Here is a 19,884-nt window from a genome sequence, read left to right as displayed (position 1 = left end):
AAGATCTATAAATGAGTGAGTTTTATAACGCGGCTCATTGTGTATTTAGATTGCAAAGTTTAGATTTGACAACTAAGATGTCATATGTTAATTGTTGTTATTGTGGTCTATTTTATTTGTGTTACTAAAAATCTTTATTTTTTTTCTTAAAATCTTAGATCTTAGATCGTTTATTGTTCATTGGTTAGTGATATGATTAAACGTGAAATAAAAGCCCGATTTGGCTTTCTAAGTAAAAGGAAAATGTCCTCTAATAATAACTTTATTGCCAATAATGTTGATTGATGTAATTTTGTTCTTGATTTAACAAGAATACTTCTTCTTTCATTAAAAATAATAATAATAATAATTAAAAATATAGAAACAAAGAAGATAAGAAGTGATTGTGGTCTATTTTATTTGTGTTAGTAAAAATTTCTTTTTTTTTTTCATCTTAGATCGTTTATTGTTAAACGCATTAGTGATATGATTAAACGTGAAATAAAAACTCGATTTGGCTAGCAACATATCCTCATAATAAATTTATTGCTAATAATGTTGAGTGATGTAATTTTGTTCTTGATTTAACAAGAATACTTCTCCTTTCATAAAAAAAATAATTAAAAATATAGAAACAAAAAAGATAAGAAGTGATTTTTCTTTTTTTATTTTTAAATAGTATTTCATTCATATCTCTAAACAATAAATAATATTATTTGTTATCATTATTATTATTTAATTTAATATATTTAAAATTCCAGACCATAATTCTATCACAATATATAGAGTTGTTATATACATATATGAATAATCTGTCAAATTCGTCATCTTCCCAATTTTTGGTTAAAGCCACCAACTCGACTCAACTCTCTCTACTCACTTGCTTTTTTGTTCTCTCAATCCAAACGCATTAAACAAAAAAGTGAGTTCCTTTTTCTTCTTTTCATTATGATCTTTCCAATATTTTGATAACCCATTTTTGGGGGTTTTCTTTTCAACTCTTTTTCTGGGAATTTTCCTTTTGCACTATTGGATCGTTTGTCTGCTTTCAAGTTTTGTACTTTCGTAATGGGATTTTGGCTTTCTTTATTGGGATCTTGGATCTGGTTTTGTTCCATTTATTCAGATTTGAAAAATTGGTGAATTCTTGGTTATGGGTAATTCTTGTGTATAGGTTTGGGATTTCTTCTTTAATTGTATGAAATAGGTTTCTTCGATTTTTGTTCTTCTGTTTGTGTTTATAATATCTGATTTTTTCTTTATGAATTGCAATTTAAGCTTTCTGGGTATGTGGAAGTTTGAATCTTTTGAAGTTTTGCTTCAAAATTTAAATGGTGGAATTTTTTAGTTAACATGGTAGCTTGTAACAAAGCTTCAAAATTTTCTTCTTTAACATTGTTATAACAATCTGGTTGGTTCATATGATATATATGAAGATAGTTCAATCTTTTAGGACCCAAATTTACTCTCTTTAACATTGTTCTAATAATATGCTTGGTTTATATCTTTAACATTGATACTTTACTTGAAAATAATTGACTCTAAAACAATTCTTATTTCATAAGAGTAATGATAGTTCAACCTTTTTAGGACTCAAATTTACTCTTTTTCATATTTAAGTTCTTTCAACATTGAACACTGTGTTGATTCCAACTTTTACTTCTTTAACATTGTTCTAACAATTTAGTTCATATAGAGGAGTACAATCTTGATATTTCACATGAAAATAATTTGATTCTAAAAATTTCTTATTTTATGAGTAATGATATGATAGTTCAATCTTTTAGGACTCAAATTTACTCATTTACATGTTTAAGTTGTTTCAACATTGAACACTTTTATCATATTGTGTTAATTCCAGGGACAAATAAATAAAATATTTGGTGGTCGAAAATTCGAAGAATCTTTTTGTAGTTGAGCTTAATATCAGAAGTAGGAAATGGTTAACAGGTTTGTTCATTCATTGTGCTCTTTCATTACTTTGAAGGTAGTATCGATCGAATTCAAGACATTTATGAATTTCTCACACATGTTTTATCGGTTTCCTTGAACAGATATGGAGTGTTTTGATTTAGAGAAAATATCATGTTGCAGTGCATAGATGGGTTTAAGCATTTATTTGCTTCCCTATTGCGATGCTTTGATCTCGACTTGTATAACCAATCGAGAGGGTTAGACGACCCCGCTGTTCTTGCAGGGGAGACTGTGTGTATGATTCTGAATTCTCAACCAAAATAGATTAGTGAAAATTTTCATATATTATATTGCTTTTGCTGAATAATTCAATCTAATTGTCAAATTATCATAATTTAAAGTAGGAATCGTTTAAAACCCAAGAAGGGTAGCTCAAATGTTCAATCTTGTGTGGTTTGCTCCAACAAGTTTTGAGGTTTGACTATTTTTTTAAGTACCTAAATAATGTTTGGATTAGGTGAGGAGCCTCTTTTTCTTTTTTGTTGAAAAAAAGTAGGAATCATTGCAAATTGTTTGCCTTTTTCCACAGTGAGAATCTAAAGTAAAAGGAGAGAGAGAGAGAGAGAGAGTATAAAGTAGGAGTAATCAATGAATATTCTTTGCTTATTGATTGTAGAAAGAAAGAGTTTAAAGTATGGAATCATTGGAAATTATTTGCACTATTTCTACCTATTGACAATGGAAAATTATTTCTATTGAATGCAGTCAGTGTAAGCGAAATTGAAGCGCTTTATGAACTTTTTAAGAAGATCAGCAGTGCTGTGATCGATGATGGATTAATTAACAAGGTTTGTTATCTTCCTTTGTGGTTTAAAAAGTGATTAAGATTAAGTAGTCTTTAACTCGTTCGCTTTACACCTGTGTTGTAGGAAGAGTTTCAACTGGCTTTGTTCAAGACAAATAAGAAAGAGAGCTTATTCGCTGATCGGGTAATTATTATATCTGTCTGAATGTGACATCAGTTTCAGTATTTTCATAAGCTGTGTGCTATATATATTCTCTCTTAAATTTCAGGTATTCGACTTGTTCGACATAAAACACAATGGAATACTAGGTTTCGAAGAGTTTGCTCGTGCCCTTTCTGTCTTTCACCCCAATGCCCCTATCGATGACAAGATTGAATGTACTTCCTTTTAAACCAATAGAATTTTTCGTCTGTTATTTTCGGTATGAGAATGAGAATTGCAACATTTTCATATTCTGTTTTCCTGTCACAGTCTCGTTTCAGCTGTACGATCTCAAACAGCAAGGCTTCATCGAAAGGCAAGAGGTGAAGCAAATGGTAGTGGCTACACTAGCAGAATCTGGCATGAATTTATCGGACGATGTCATTGAAAGTATAATCGACAAGGTAACCTACCACATTCTTTCTGTTTTTAGTAGCTCCTTACCGAAACCATTTGATTAATAACATCATACTAATAGCTGAGTTGTTTGTTATAGACTTTTGAGGAAGCCGATACAAAACATGATGGGAGGATTGACAAGGAAGAGTGGAGAAGTCTTGTTCTTCGACACCCATCTCTCTTAAAAAACATGACACTTCAATACCTCAAGTAAGCTTTGATTTTCGATCATGATCGTATAGTTGGGTTTGCTTTTTCGTGTGTTTGTTTGTGTTATTCTTATGTCGGGTGTTTTTGTGTTGAATCGAGCAGAGACATCACCACTACATTCCCGAGCTTTGTGTTCCATTCGCAAGTGGACGATACTTGAAGAACATTCAAACCGAATTTCAGAACACTCAGAATTCTGTTGCTGTGTTCTCCACATTTCAAGACTCAGTCTATTTTGCTCTCTCATGTAAAGGAGTTGGGATATTTTTTGTTTTTTGCACTATTTTTCTTTTTATTGTTCTTTGTACGCTATTTGGCTTGTGTTTTTTTTTTATTTAAGAAAATAACAATTATTTGTTCATATGACTCTAGTTGTCATCAGAATTAAATTTATTTAGTTTGGGATTTGAATTGTTATGAGAATCTCATTAGTGTTATTGAGTTTCTTTTTATTTTTTCTTTTATTTTGTTAATGATAATAAAAGTAGCAAATACCAATTATTGGGATTCTTTCTTTGTTTCTTGATAAATTTGGAAATTTCGTAATGCTTTATTGTTGGATGATTTGTTACTTAAATCAATCTTTTCTTTTCCTTTATTGTTTGATGATTTGTTTTTCTTTATTTTTTGAAACAGTTGATGATTTGTTACTCAAATCAATTTTACTTTCCGATTTGTTACTTAAATCAATCTCTTTAATATCTTTTCTTTCCTTTTTTTTATATATATATTTAAGATAAAATTCCCAGTTATAATAATTAAAAAAGAAAAGCTTTTCTTTTTTCCTGAATTCGATTTCGTCCCAATTAATTTTTTTTCATTAATTTTCTAAAATATATATATATAAAACATTTTCTTTCTAATTTTTAATGTACTCTTTTTCTTTTGCGGTAATTGTTTTATTAATTTCTTCCCAATTAAAAACCATTTTTCATTAATTCTACTACTAAAAATATAAGCATTTTTTCAGATACTTTTATTTCACAATTTCTACTACTAATGTTTGCTCAACCATATAAAAAAGAGCAAAACAAATTCAGTAACACTAGTAAAAAAAATAAAACAAAAACAAAAGAAAAAAAGCAAGCAGATAGATCAAAATATTTGATAATTCATCTAAAAGAGCTTTTAAATTTTAAGAAAAAAAAAAGAGCCAAAATATTACTTGTCCAAAACAATCCTCTGGAAAATAAAAAACTCACCACCAAAGTCGGTAGCAGCAATTAAAAACGTTCCAGAACCAAAAAAAAAACACTACTTATATTTAATAATAACGAAAAACTTAATAAAAACTCTAAAAATCATAAGGTTAAAATCAGAGCTTAGTCGACTTCCTCCATCTTGCTGCCCTCAGCATCAGCTTCCGCATCCTCAAGTGGTGGCATCTCAGCATCGGTCTCGACAGCGTCCTCGTCGATGCTCAAACCGAGCTTAAGCATCCTGTGGATTCTGTTTCCGAAGGTGTTCGGGTCATCGAGACTGAACCCGGAAGTGAGGAGTGAGGTCTCGAAGAGGAGGAGCACAAGGTCCTTGACAGACTTGTCGTTCTTGTCAACATCGGCTCTCTTCCTTAGCTCGTCCATGATTGGGTTTTCGGGGTTGATCTCCATTGTCTTCTTGCTTGACATGTATCCAGCCATGCTGTTGTCTCTCAATGCTTGAGCTTTCATGATCCTTTCCATGTTGGCGGTCCAGCCATACTCGCCGGTAACTAAACAGCATGGGGAGTCCACCACACGGTCGGAGACAACAACCTTTTCAACTCTGTCACCCAATACATCCTTGATGACCTTGCATAAGCCTTCGAATTTCTCCTTCAATTCTTCCTTCTTTGCTTTCTCGTCCTCGTTCTCTTCGAGTTTCAAACCCTCCTTTGTTGCTGAGACTAGCTTCTTGCCCTCGAATTCCTTGAGCTGACCAACTGCGTACTCATCAATGGCGTCAACCATGTAAAGAACTTCGTATCCCTTCTTCTTCAACTTCTCGAGGAATGGGGAGTTTTCGACGGCCTTCTTGCTCTCACCGGTGATGTAGTAGATGTCGCTCTGGCCTTCCTTCATTCTGGTCACGTAGTCCTTGAGGCTGGTCAACTCATCACCACTCTTGGTTGAGTGGTATCTCAACAACTCGGCGAGCTTGGTCTTGTTCTGAGAATCCTCGTGGATACCGAGCTTGAGGTTCTTGGAGAATGACTCGTAGAACTTGTTGTAGTCTTCCTTGTTCTCAGCAATCTCGAAGAACATATCGATACATTTCTTCACCAAATTCTTACGGATAACCTTCAAGATCTTGTTCTGTTGCAACATTTCTCTTGAAATGTTCAAAGGAAGATCCTCGGAATCAACAATACCCTTAACGAAGCTGAGATACTCAGGAATGATCTCCTCACAGTTGTCCATGATGAAAACTCTTCGGACGTATAGCTTGATGTTGTTGGGTTTCTTCCTGGTGTCAAAAAGATCGAAAGGTGCTCTCTTGGGAACAAAGAGGACAGCTTTGAATTCCAATTGACCTTCAACTGAGAAATGCTTCACAGAAAGATGCTCCTCCCAATCATTAGTCAAACTCTTGTAGAAAGCAGCATACTCTTCCTTGGTAATTTCCTCAGGCTTCCTCATCCAGATTGGCTTTTGCTTGTTAACCAAAGACCATTCATGTGAAACTTCCTTGATCTTCTTCTTCTTCTTCTCTTCCTTTTCTTTCTCCTCATCAACATCCTCAACCTTTCCTTCCTCATCCTTCTTGTCCTCCTCATCTTCATCATCAGAGATTTCCTTCTCAGTGGTTTTCTCTACCCATAGAGAAATTGGGTAACTGATGAACTCAGAATGCTTCTTGATCAAATCCTTCAACCTACGTTCCTCCAAATACTCAAGCTGATCTTCCTTAAGGTGAAGAGTGATCTTAGTACCTCTACCAAGAACTTCACCGGAAGTATCTCTGGTAACAGTGAATGATCCACCGGCTTGTGATTCCCACACGTACTGTTCATCATCATTGTGCTTGGTGGTCACAATAACCTTCTCGGCAACAAGGTAAGCTGAGTAAAACCCAACACCGAATTGTCCAATCATACTAACATCAGCACCAGCTGCCAATGCCTCCATGAACTCCTTGGTTCCAGATCTTGCGATCGTTCCAAGATTGTTAACCAAGTCTACACAAAAAACACAATCCAAAGTTAAACAACAATTACAGATCAAACAGTACTTTTCACCAAACACAATTCAAAGTAATAATACATACCAGCCTTGGTCATTCCAATACCACTGTCAATGATTGACAAGGTGTTGTTAGTCTTGTCAGGCACGATATGGATAAAGAGCTCTGGTTGACCATCTAGCTTGCTCTTATCAGTCAAACTCTCGAAACGGATCTTGTCAAGAGCCTGTAATTACACACATCCAAAATCAATCTTCATTTTTTCTTCCTAATAATATTCAAATTCAATATATTCAAAGCCGTTCAGACACTAAGTTTTCTTCTCTAACATGTTCAAACCATAATTATCATTATTTTCCTAACCTACAAATACTAAAACAACCAATCCACGATCAAACTAACCTAATCTATATATACACACACGCATGTATGAAAAATTCCTTTACCGAGTTCTTAAACTAATTATCATCATTTTCCATAATCAAACTATCCTAATATATACAAACACATCAAAAACATATTCAACAACAGCAAAACAACCTAATACACAATCTGCTCATACAAAAACAGATAAAATAGAGAAAGAAAATACATACATCGGAAGCATTGCTGACGAGCTCACGAAGAAAGATCTCCTTGTTGCTGTAGAAAGTGTTGATGATTAAACTGAGAAGCTGGTTGATCTCAGCCTGGAAAGCAAAGGTCTCGGTATCCCCCATAGTAGCTGAACCTAAACCTCTGTGAGAAAAAGCTTAGATCTAGGGTTTTGGAAAATGGAGACGAAGACTGAACTATGCAATAAGAGAGAGAGATAGACGAGGAGTGAAGGAAGCGAAGTATATATAAGAGAAGATTGTTAGGGTTTCTAGATCCTTCTATAACTAATTTTAAATTAAATTGCTTTATATATACATATTTGTTTAATTTATTAAGTTTTTTTTTTTAGACAATTAATTTGAATATTCTTTTAAGAATTTTCCAGAAGCTTGAAAAGTCTGTTTATGTAATTTTGAAGAGCGGCACATTGCCACGTGTATGTGGGCTTTTTTATGGGCCTTGGTTGACTCAAAATTGGCCCAAGTTTTATGGGCCTAAATTGATAGATCTTTTCTTCATTTTGTTTTGAGATAATAAACAAAAAAAAAAAAAAAAAAAAATTAGGGGTAAGTTGAAAAATGTCTCTTTTATTCATCAATTAATTAAATTTACCTCTAATTTTATATTTATTTGAAACATACTTCTTTTTATATGTATTGTACCCAAAATACTCTTACATAAGAGAATCACATGGAGAGTATCTTGAAGTGACAGGGGCAAAATTGGTACAATATTTAAAAAAGAGGTAAAAATAATAGATTTTAAAAAAGAAGGTAAAAATAAAAGAGGACAATATAAAAAGGATATAGAGTGTAATTTCCTCAAAAAATTATAAAAATATGTTCTGTGTAGAATTTCTAACATTTTATGGTTTTTGTAATTTTATTACATGAAAAATACTATCTATTAGTGTATTTTTATGTTGTAATTTTATTATTATTTTTGTTGATTTTTATTATTTATTATTTTCTTTTTTTTATATATATTTTTATAGCATACCGTAAAATTTATGTAAAAAAAAATTATTTAAACGTATAAATATAAAAAAATTACAAAAAATAGCTTATTATGTAATTATTCTTTTTGTTTTTTGGCACGATTTGATATATTGATTGAGATACATTTAATATAATTTAATACAACAAAAATGTATCAAAAATAAGTATTAAAATATTGATATTTAGTAATCACATACTTTCCTAATTTATACTATTTACTATCATAATTAATAATTTGGTATCATATATTTAATTGTTTATTGGTATAATATATAAGTTAATATTAATTGGTATTGAAAATAATTTGTTATAATATGTAATGTGTTATTATTACATAATGGTATCATATGTAATTTTATATTAATGGGTATCAAAATAAATAAATAATAATAATAATATAAAAGATAAGTTTATGTTACTTGCTAATTTGTATAATGGTATCTATAAGATAAGTAGCTTATGTTACTTGCTAATTATTAATTTAATGCATAACTTTATATAAGGAAACATTTTGTATTTTAGAGTAAATTAAGAGAAGTTGATTATTTTATAAATTTAATAAAATAATTTATAAAAATAAATATATTTTAGGTATATTTGTAATTATTTACTCCACTTAGTGTAGATATGTAAAGTCCCTTTTAAAATTTGCCCAAGTGTTATGGGCCTTTGCTTGATTTGAAAATGATCTGATTTATTGAAATTTTGATTTGGGTGAAATTTATTTGTTTATTTTTGGAAAGTATTTATATAGAATTGATTGATTTTAATTAATTAAGTAGTTTATATACTTGATTTAATATATGAAAGACCACCATATTGCTGCAAAAGAAAAAAAAAATGTCCATTAAACATGACGAGAATATATAAATCTAGTTATGTTTTGTAACATAACAACATCCTAATCCTAATGTTAACGGGTGAATTTTCATCTTCATGGTTTTTTCCAGCGATATTTTTTTCCTTTATTCTTATTGGAATTTAGAAGTTTTAAGATCTTTAGAGTATTATTTTTCTCATAGTATTATCATGAGGAATAGTATTGTCACCATTATTCTCATCAAACAAAATTCCAAAATTATCAAAAAATATGTCTAGTTCACCAAATTTGACTGATGTAACCTTTCCACTACAAAACAAGAACAATTAGTCACTTTCCAAATCACTTATGAGTTTCCACAATAATGGATAGATCAAGACCTAACTCACATCCATTTTAGTTCAATTAGACTTGCTTTAACCCATCACATAAAGAATAGCGTTGCTTGATACAATACTGAGAAAATTTCAACAGAAACACCCTAAAAGTAACACTCAATGCAGACATAGTCATCATTATACTCTATCCCAGTTTCTAAGAAATAAACGATTACTAGAAGCTTTGGTAAAAGTTCAACTACAAATCGTGGCATCGATCAAGATCCTTATTCTGTAGAATCAACGCTACACTATCAAATGGCATGCAGAGTGCAAAACCATGCAATAAAATTTAAAAATAAAAAATATGTTATAATTTTTAAATAATAATATTAAGTGTATCAATATAAATGTACGACGTTTATAAGAGTATACACATAAGCAATTCAAGTTGGCAGTTAACTGTGAAAAATAAATAACACTTTAAATTTGCTAATAGTTATGTGATTTGAAGGATTTTACTACTAAAATAATATTTTAAAAGGTTTAGCCGGAAAAATACTCAATTTAAAATGCATGATTTGATATTTGGAGGACAAAAACATTATTAATTATGACAAACTTATTCTAATATGTCTTTAAAATCAAGTTAAGAATTTTCTTGTTCTAAGTTTTGCTTTTATTCTTTTTGTGTTTATTTTATTGTAAGTTCAATTCTTTTCGTGCTTTCAAGTTTAACTAATTTTTTTTTACTCTCTTATTGCCTATAAATCAAAACCAATAACTTCTCATTTTGTGCATCATTAATTTTCTCAATTTTATTTTATGAACAAATCTCAAATCTCATATTTTTCTCTAATTATTACACTTTTGCAGAGTGATTTCTCATATTAGTGAAGGTTTTTTCATGATTAATTTCTTTTTCTAATTATTCTCTTCTAGTATTGTCTTTATAATTTCTTTTTTTTTACATTTATAGAAATTAATAATTTTATGATCATATAACTTGATTAGAGTGCAAACTAATTAGTTGAAAGTATTTTGACAATATAATGGTTCTTTTTTTTTTCGTATTTTTTGTACTTAATATGTTATGCTATTTTTATTTTTATATAATTATAACAAATAATATTACATAAAGGAAATTAGAATTATATCTAGCTATTTAGGCACACATAGGGATTCTACTTAGAAAACAAAATCATTTTTTTTTAATTATTACACACTTACACATGAATGTTTATTATTTAATATTTTTTCATTGATTCATTAATTTACTTATGTATTTTGGCAGGTGTATACTTGGAATATTAATTGATAAAAAAGGCATAGAAAAATCAATCAATGGAACTCCAACACTTTGCTCATGAGCATCCTTTCATCCTAAAAGAAGAAGATCCTACATCTCTAAATCAAACTCTTCGATGTAAAATATGTTGTCTTCCTAATTTCACAGCTCCATTTTACGCTTGCGATTTGTGCCAACATTACGTTCACAAATCGTGTGCAGAGTTGCCGCAATATTTGTTTCATCACCCTAAACACCCTTTCCACACTCTTATGGTGTCTTTCGGTCAAAATTATTATAAGTGCAACTCATGTGAAAGTTACTATACTAATTCTCCCACTTTCACATGTTTCCAATGTGATTTTCACTTAGACGTAAAATGTGCTATCATAGCCCCCATAACAATCGAAAAAGTAGTACTTGACCTTGACGATCAAACTACTACTACGATTATTCAACATTCTACTCATCTACATCCATTGGTTCGTATCCCACTAGACATTGTTGATGAAATTATTTTTTGTTTTGGTTGTCAGTCACTAATTAGTGATGGTAGTCCAGTTTATACTTGCAACGAAACTTGTTGGTATTTCCTTCACGAGTCATGTGCAGAATTTCCAACAAAAATTCAATATCCTTTCCATTTGAACCATGGTCTTCTTACTCTTCACGTACAATATTTCAACTGGCTCAATGATAAATGCAACTTATGTAACAAAAGCTACACAACAATCTTCATTTTCAAATGTAATGAGTGTAGCTTTCAGTTATGTTTGAAATGCGTTGCAACTAAAATAGATGCGAAAGGGTCTATCAAGTATAGATATCATGAACACCTTCTTTGTTTTGCTTCAGAAGGTGACATTCTTGTTGATGATCAGTGTAGTAGTTATGATTCTTATTGCAAGCAATCAACTGCTATACTTGACACTAAAGAATTTTGTAAAACCTCTCCTTATGCATTTTATTGTTTGGAATGCAACTTCAAATCACACTTGTTGTGCGGGCCACTACCGTTTATAATTAAGTATGAGTATCACATTCATTCTCTGTTTCTTCTAGAGTGTTTAACCACTGAAGAAGGTGTAGAAGATTATTATTGTGATGTCTGTGAAATGGAAAGAGATCCACGAATACGTGTGTACTATTGTGCATCATGTAAATATGCTGCACATGTACATTGTCTTATTCAAGAGGTACGATAATAATTCTTATTATTAAAATACATTAATTTATTTATTATTGAAAATATATGCTTAAGATTTGCTTATGTATAATAGATGATAGTATTATTTTTAAATTTTTTTAGTTTAAATTCATTAGGAGAGGTTTTCAAAAATATGTTAAATTTATTTTAAATTAAAACTTTTTTAACAAGAGTTATATAGAATCATTTTTTTATGAGTTTTTACAAAAATATTGAATTTTAGACAAAAATTTATAATTTTACCGTCACACGAAATATTTTACAAAAATGCTGTCTTTTTAGAAAACAATCATAAAACAACAAGACAGAATAATTAAAACAACAGTGAAATAACTAAAAAATAACCGTGGAATAACTATAAAAACTTAACACAGTACATAGTATAAAATTTACACAGCATTTATTAAAAAAATTCTGTCCCACAGTAAAAAAAATTAAAATTTTCAATATGTAGTATAAAAATTCATTTATTTATTTATTTTGGCTTGGACAATACATCTTTTTTTAATAACCCAAACTTTTTGTTTTGATGAATGCAAATAGGTTATAAATATATTTAAAGGAGGTCGAAAGCTTTTCAGAATTATGGGAGAAGATCTTTGGTCTTTGGAATGGGATACACCTACATCAATGGAAGAAGATGAAGCCAAGTCTCCCTCAATATTGATTGATATCATGAATGCTCTTCCTCAATCAGACAAAGATTATTTAAAGAAATTTTATGTATGGGATGATTCGTGGTCGAAAATCAAAGGACAACCCGAAAAACATAAGCACAGTCACAATACTATTCAGTCTAATCTTGAAGATGAAGATGTTAATTGGATTTTGGAACTTTCTTCTTTAGAATACAATTTAGATCATTTTGTAAAAACAATTGTTGTGCCCCGGTTTTCTAAAGAAACAAGAGAATTGAAAGCCGAAGATTTGGGTTTAAAGCTTGTGACCGTGGAAGGTTATAAAATACCTCATATTGTGGCATCGGTTTTCAAAAGATTACTAAGTGTGCATGGCGACATTAGTTTGAATTGTGATAAGATGTTATCAAAAGAAGGGAAAAGTGTCCTCTATTTCATCTTGTGTCGGATTTTGAAAAAAATGGGCACCACCAAAATTGCTGACATCACCATAGATCTTATGACGGAGTGGTTTTACAACATAGAAATAGTAAAAGATGTCGGCTTCGAAGTTGATTTTGTAGTTTTCTATCTACTCAGTAGAATTGTACCGGCTTTCTTTGGTACTCAAGCAAAAAGACTTGAACATGAAATTCCCGCAATGATAAATAAACGGATGGAAAAGCTACAACATGAGATGATAAAGCTAAAGTCTCAATTAGAGATATGTAAGGATTTTCCTCCAAAATCGGAGTTCATGAAAGAGTGTTTGGCCTTTGCTTGTCAAAAGAAGTGGAGTAGTTCATGTGAAGGATTGCTTTAGGGCATAACCTTGTTGTTCTTGGTTATATTTGTGTAATTTGTATTGTTGTGTGAATTTAAGGTTTGGAAATTCTTCTAATTGGAATATTTGCTATTTGTAAACAAGAATATTGTATATATTTTAATTATTGTATGGTATGCATGGGTATAATTATACTTTTTATTTTGTAAATCTTTCTTATGTGTATGTTAGTTTAAAAGAAAAAGAAAAGTGTATATTAAAAGTAGTAATTATTAAGTTTTTACTACAAAAAAATTGGTAGCAAACAATTATTATTATTTATTATTTAATATGGGTGCTAAAAACATCAAAAAAATATTATTCTACTAAATTGTAATTTTTGTGATTAATACCTTTAGTCACGGATCTTTTAGTCAGAACATGAGAATGATGATTTAAAATTAGTCACAAATTTTTTTACTTTTAGTCACAAATTTTGTTGTGAGTAAAAATAAATTTTTTTGTAGTGAAATATAATTATATGATTTATTTGTTTTTATTATGTATTGTAAAGTACATATTATTAATTGTAATATATGTTAGAATGAACTCTACTTTTTTAGTTTAATAACGACCAATCTTTCTACACAAATTGTGAGAAAAAAATTATCTACATTATATAGCATATTTTATTTCTTTTTGAAACATGTAAATGATATTCATTTGGAAAAAGATGAAAGAAGAAAACTTCACTATTAAAAAAGTGTGTTACTAACCATGAAAGCTTTTAAGATGCTTACTCTAAGAACCAAATAATTATTAGATTATAATTTTTCTTTAGAAAAAAAAAGTAAAGAAAAGAAAAGAAAAGAAATGAAACATGTTACATAAAATAATGTATACAAAATAAAGTATTAAAAATCTCAAAAAGTTTGTTGAAGCAAAATTTTGTGTTGCGAAAAACCAAAATCTTGAAGATAAAATAAATTGGAGTTTTTTTTTTTTTTTTTTTTTTTTTTTACATTTAAAAGCGGTTTTTTATATATTTTTACGAAAATTTACATAAAAACTCACATAGCAACTAACAGAGCAACTTAAATCGCAACTAAAATTTATATAATAATCCACATAAAAAATACCGGAGTAACTCAAACCGTCAATTTAAAAAAAAAAGTTAAAAAAAATATTATAAAAGTAACACTTCTAAAAAAAATGGCACAATATAATTCATTTTTACGCATTATATTGTTATTTGCAATTTGAGAATAAAATAGAGGAAATTACACTCTATACCCTTTTTATATTGTCCTCTTTCATTTTTACCCTCTTTTTTAAAGTCTATCATTTTTACCTCTTTTTTTAAACATTGTACCAATTTTGCCCCTGTCACTTCAAGATACTCTCCATGTGACTCTCTTATGTCAGGGTATTTTGGGTACAATACATATAAAAAGAGGTATGTTTCAAATAAATATAAAATTAGAGGCAAATTTGGTTAATTGATTAATAAAAGATCTTTGTTCAACTTACCCCAATAAAATATATAATTTAGGCCTCATTAGTTATTTTCGGAGGAGAAATTTTTTCTTCTAATTTAATTAAATAACATATACGAATTATATTGGTTTTTTTTTTTAAGAATTAAAAGAGACACTTGGCAAAGTAAAAGTCCACCCCTTTATTCCTATATGTATCTCTTTTTCTTTCTTTAAAATCAAGTTAAGAATTTTCCTTTTTCTTCATTTATTAGTTCTTCATTATTTTTTCCTTTTCCTTTTGTTTTTGTTTTTGTCTTTTTGGTAATTTATCACATGTTTTTATTTTTGTATGTTCAGTCATTTTCGTGCTTTATTTAATTATATACAATAATCATCACAATTTATCACATGTTTTAAGGCCAACCATTCTAAACTCTTTGTAAATTTTATTGTATGGATGAGAAAATTTTGTGATGACAAATGATGAGATAATTAGTGTTAAATTTATGGCTAATTATGATTTTTGTCCCCTGAACTTTGACATGTACTAAATTATGTCCCTGAACTTTTCTGGCAGTAAAAAATCCCTCATGAACTATTGAGATTGTTGGATTTAAAGACTTTTGTTCAGTTTCATTTAATTTAACTAATTTGGTGATTGTCCATGAACTAAATTATGCACCTCGAACTTTGATATCTACTAAATTATGCCTCTCGAATTTTTACATGTGCAAAATCATGCCCCCTGAACTTTCATCCTGTTAAACTTTTCTTACTAAAATTAGACAAAAGTCCTTAAATCCAATAATCTCAATAGTTTAGGGAGAATTTTTGACGGTCTTCAAAGTTCAGGGGGCATAATTTAGTACATGTCAAAATTCAGGGGACAAAAATTCTAATTAGCCTAAATTTATTATTTATAATTTTCCATTAAAAAAAATATTATTGGTAATTTTAAATAGAAAAATTGATAACGTACACATGGTAGTTATGCCACACAAGATTACTTTTTTGATAATTAATAATGTTAAAAGTGTTATAAAATAATATAAAGTAGATGAGAAGAAAGAAGAAGAAGATGAAGAGAGAAAGAGAAAGTGAATGAGAATTTTTCAGTTGTTTATTCCAATGGGGTGAACCCCTATTTATACAAATACAAAAGTCAAATATTAAGAAACTAAGAAAAATGAAAACTAAGAAAAGAGGAATGTTGATTACAATTAATGGTAATAAATAAAAGATTTGGACATCCACATAATTATTAATATTTATAACACTCCCCCTTGGATGTCCATAATAACTGTCTCATTAAAAATCTTGCTGAAAAACTTGATCAAAAGAAAAAGAGTATAGTGTAAACTAACTCCCCCTCATTTAGGCATTCGTAGAGAGATCTTCTAATCGATAAATTTTGATCTTGTCTGCCGTCTTCTCAAATGTTGATGTTGGTTATAACTTTGTGAATAAGTTTGCAAGATTGACACTTGATTGAATTTGTTGAACACCAATATTCATTTTCTTGAAATGTATAAAGAAGAATTTGGTGAAATGTGTTCTAATTCTATATCCTTCAATGCACTCTCCTTTTAGTTGAACGATGCAAGCAGTGTTATCTTCAAGAGAATTGCTTGTGTTGATACTTCTTTATTGAGTGCAATCCATACATTTCCCGAATATGCTATGTCAATGATCTCACTCCCACAAATTCTCTACTTGCTTCATAAAATGCAAGTATGTTAACATGATTTATAGTTGCCTCTTTAAAAACCTTGCCAGAAAAACCCAGTAGGACAAAATCTGAGCTAGGGAAAAAAGAGTACAATACATATTTCATATTCATAATTATTTGCAAGTTGCCTCGTTAAAAATCTTGCCAGGAAAACCCAGTGGGACAAAACCTGAGCTAAGGGAAAAAGCGTGCAACATGAATATGTCTCCCCCTCATACACATATGATCCATAATTCTATTGGTGATAATATATCTCATAAGATTATTGTTATCACTTTTAAAATATCACCATATACAATCTTTGATCATATATTTTCTATAACTCTTCCAGAGTATGTATGGACTTTTAAATTATAGATGAGGGGTTCGTGGAACATTAATCTTTATCCAACTAACTGTATCATTCATGTGTGTATACAATCTTGTTCATACTAAAATATAACATTTCAAGTAGATATGAACATAACACATTAATGATAATATAAATTTTCATTTGTGACAATGATGGTATTCCAAGACCATATATTTGTTCCATCTTGTTGTATGATCTTAATTTCCATATCAAATGATCATATATCTATACTTCTTGATACATATGAAGTACTTCAGGATTTTGTAACGCCCCGATATTTTGCCTTATTTTACAAAAATACTATTTTCATGCATAATTTGAAAAGATAAAAAAAAAATAATTTAAATACAACAGTGGATTTTAAAAAAAATCAAAATGCAAAAGAGAAGGATCCTTCATTTGTAAAACAAGATACAGTAAGTAAATAATTTTAAATAATGCATTTCCACTGTGTTAGATTTATCAACTGCTTAAAATAAAACTAAGGCACCACCGGCGTTCAAGATCGTTTGTCCGCCCGTAGCCGCTCACAGTATACATACCGTAACCGACTCGCTCACTATACATACTTCCCTGTCTAATACCTGTAGGGGGAAAGTAAGGGGGGTGAGCTAAAAGCTCAGTAAGGAAATGCTTATCAAACAATACCATATAATATCACACTTACCATTAATGTATTTATTAAGTTTTAGCAATATCATACATGCTCTTTTATAACTATAACCAAATAACTGTACATATGGAAACCTTTATCATACAAGTCTATACTATTTGTTCACACCGTACACATATACAGAGATCATAACTCCAATATCATACTCATAACATAATCATATCAATACTATAAATAATAATGTCATTATCACAACATTGGCATATCATAGCCATTACTTACATAACTTGGGCCTAGCCTGACCCTACAATATCCTGGGCCTAATCTGCCCATATAATAACATGGGCCTATGCAGCCCTACCATTGTTATAGGATAGGGTATCTCTATATTCAACAGTAACATCACTGTATCATACCCACCATAACAATCTCATAAACGACTCAGTAAAATGCAGGGTAGGGTATCTCTACATTCAACGGCCTTATCCCGTATCATACCCCACCATGGTCCCCCCACTTTACCTGAGACGTTAGCATACAACATACAACATGCAACATACAAATACATCATACAACATACAACCTAAAACATACAAATACAACATACAACATATACAATTCATACAACCATAATCTATGTATCAATTCACAAACTCATATTGTGTCCATACCACACATTCTCAGTACCATATACATATTCATAATAACAAATCACAAGTCATATTTCAATACATAAAGAATTTAAATTTATGCAGATAAACACATACAAAACTATCTAATTTCCTTACCTCAAATCCCGCTGCTTAAGAGTTGTTATCTCGTCACTATTACCTATAATAAGACATGGGTCAAGGCCCTAATATTAAAATTCGTACTCTTACAGTATAGCAGAAAGATTACTATTTTTGACCAACAACTACACTAATTCAGTAAAAGTTGTCTTCATAAAAATTATAGGAAATTCCATTATCTTTCCAACGATATAAAGATCATTAAAAATGGATTAAAATTGAGAGAGTTATGATTGTTTTACTGAAACTATTTCTGAGAAAGAATATGGAGTAACGAATTATACGACTTAGCAAAAATACAAACTTTTTGTATTCAAAGGTTCAGAACTAGAAGATAACATCTTCATGAAAGTTTTAGGAAATTAAATTCCCTTTCCAATGATACCAAAATCTCTGAAATTGGAATTATATTCAAAGAGATATTACAATTTTACCGAAACAGTTTTGGAAGAACAAGATTCAAGAAACGAATTACATGATACAGAAGGAAACTAACTTTTCGACATAGTATAACTCCGAATTCACGAAATGTTTCTTCATGAAACTTATGGCAAATTGAATAAGCTTTGAAACCATATATAGATCATTAAAGATAGATAAGAATTGAGAGAGTTATGGTATTTTAAGTGAAAGTACTTTTTCTGGGAATATGAAAAAAACGATTTACAATAACATCAGAAAGATAATAATTTTCGACATAGAATATCACCGAACTAGTGAATAGTTTCTTCATAAAAATTTTAGATCATCGAATAAGCTTTCTAACGATACAAAAATCGCTGGAAACGGATTAATATTGAGAGAGATATGACTATTTTACTAAGACAATAATTTTCAGAAAAAAAAATAAAAACGAGGTTTCATAGTTTAACCTAAAAGTTCACAACAATAAGTGGAAGAACTCTCTTACCTCTTGATGACTCTTCTTAATCAGTGCTAGATCTTGAAATCTCAAATTATTAGAATGGTGATGATGATCTCAATGTTATGTTGATGAAAATCATGAGTGTTGTTTGGCGAAGAGAATGAAACAAGAAGGAAAATTATAAATCTTTGATAGGTAGCGAGATGGATAACTTGTAGGATATAGGATTTTATGAGTGTCTTCTCTAAGAATTGTGTTCAGGCTGAAAGAAAGAGATTGAGATTGAGTTTTATTTTTCTTAGGGTTAGAGACTCTGCATATTACGTATCAAGAATGTGATAGATTTAGGTTTTATAATCTAATTAAATCTATAAAAGAAAATAATAAAATAACCCCTATAATCTGATGCTAATTTAACTCTAAATAGAATAATTAAATAAAAATCTTATTTGTTAGATATAAGTTTTAAATTTAAATTTTAAAACTTAGGGTTTCTATACTAAACTTAACAGGTCGTCACTTTGTAACCTAATTTTGACCCCAATAAAGTTAAAATTACGATAAATCTATTTCTACATAACTGATAGATCTTTGAATTATCTTTCCAACGCCACTGAAATCACCTCAATCCGAGCTCTAGAACTCCAGATATGATCGTTTTAGTAAAACAGTTTTTAATCCTGCGAATTTATCCAAACCTACGAATTTTTAACATTAATTCTATAATAATGTTATTTGATATCACTTATACCATTAATTAAAATTCACTAAATAATTT

General features: G+C 29.8%; 3 protein-coding genes across 5 annotated transcripts; 2 read left to right on the top strand and 1 right to left on the bottom strand.

Moving 5' to 3' along the window:
- Positions 1 to 713: 713 nt before the first annotated feature.
- On the top strand, positions 714 to 3,920 carry LOC115724628 (calcineurin B-like protein 3). 2 transcript variants are annotated; one of them, XM_030653958.2, is made up of 9 exons: positions 714 to 901; positions 1,841 to 1,929; positions 2,034 to 2,188; positions 2,659 to 2,741; positions 2,823 to 2,882; positions 2,968 to 3,076; positions 3,171 to 3,304; positions 3,397 to 3,509; positions 3,612 to 3,920. In XM_030653958.2, the coding sequence occupies exons 3-9, from the start codon at positions 2,065 to 2,067 to the stop codon at positions 3,667 to 3,669; spliced, it is 681 nt and encodes a 226-aa protein (XP_030509818.1). In that variant the 5' UTR covers positions 714 to 901; positions 1,841 to 1,929; positions 2,034 to 2,064; the 3' UTR covers positions 3,670 to 3,920. The 2 variants fall into 2 exon arrangements, with proteins under 2 accessions (XP_030509818.1, XP_060972777.1); XM_061116794.1 differs by lacking the exon at positions 714 to 901 and adding an exon at positions 933 to 1,153.
- Positions 3,921 to 4,600: 680 nt separating this feature from the next.
- On the bottom strand, positions 4,601 to 7,638 carry LOC115724627 (heat shock cognate protein 80). The gene is made up of 3 exons (XM_030653957.2): positions 7,268 to 7,638; positions 6,756 to 6,897; positions 4,601 to 6,666 (listed from the first exon to the last, which is right to left on the bottom strand). The coding sequence occupies exons 1-3, from the start codon at positions 7,388 to 7,390 to the stop codon at positions 4,832 to 4,834; spliced, it is 2,100 nt and encodes a 699-aa protein (XP_030509817.1). The 5' UTR covers positions 7,391 to 7,638; the 3' UTR covers positions 4,601 to 4,831.
- Positions 7,639 to 10,005: 2,367 nt separating this feature from the next.
- On the top strand, positions 10,006 to 13,493 carry LOC115724691 (uncharacterized). Of its 2 annotated transcripts, XM_030654030.2 has the most exons (3): positions 10,006 to 10,302; positions 10,698 to 11,887; positions 12,442 to 13,493. In XM_030654030.2, exons 2-3 carry the CDS (start codon positions 10,748 to 10,750, stop codon positions 13,336 to 13,338), a joined length of 2,037 nt encoding a protein of 678 aa, XP_030509890.2. In that variant the 5' UTR covers positions 10,006 to 10,302; positions 10,698 to 10,747; the 3' UTR covers positions 13,339 to 13,493. The 2 variants fall into 2 exon arrangements, with proteins under 2 accessions (XP_030509890.2, XP_030509891.2); XM_030654031.2 differs by having other exon boundaries at positions 10,006 to 11,887; positions 12,442 to 13,487.
- The last annotated feature ends 6,391 nt before the right edge of the window (positions 13,494 to 19,884 follow it).

The sequence above is a fragment of the Cannabis sativa genome, chromosome 6 (genome assembly GCF_029168945.1).
Source record: "Cannabis sativa cultivar Pink pepper isolate KNU-18-1 chromosome 6, ASM2916894v1, whole genome shotgun sequence".
Classification (NCBI taxonomy): Eukaryota; Viridiplantae; Streptophyta; class Magnoliopsida; order Rosales; family Cannabaceae; genus Cannabis; species Cannabis sativa.
This window is presented reverse-complemented; position numbering and strand designations above follow the sequence as displayed.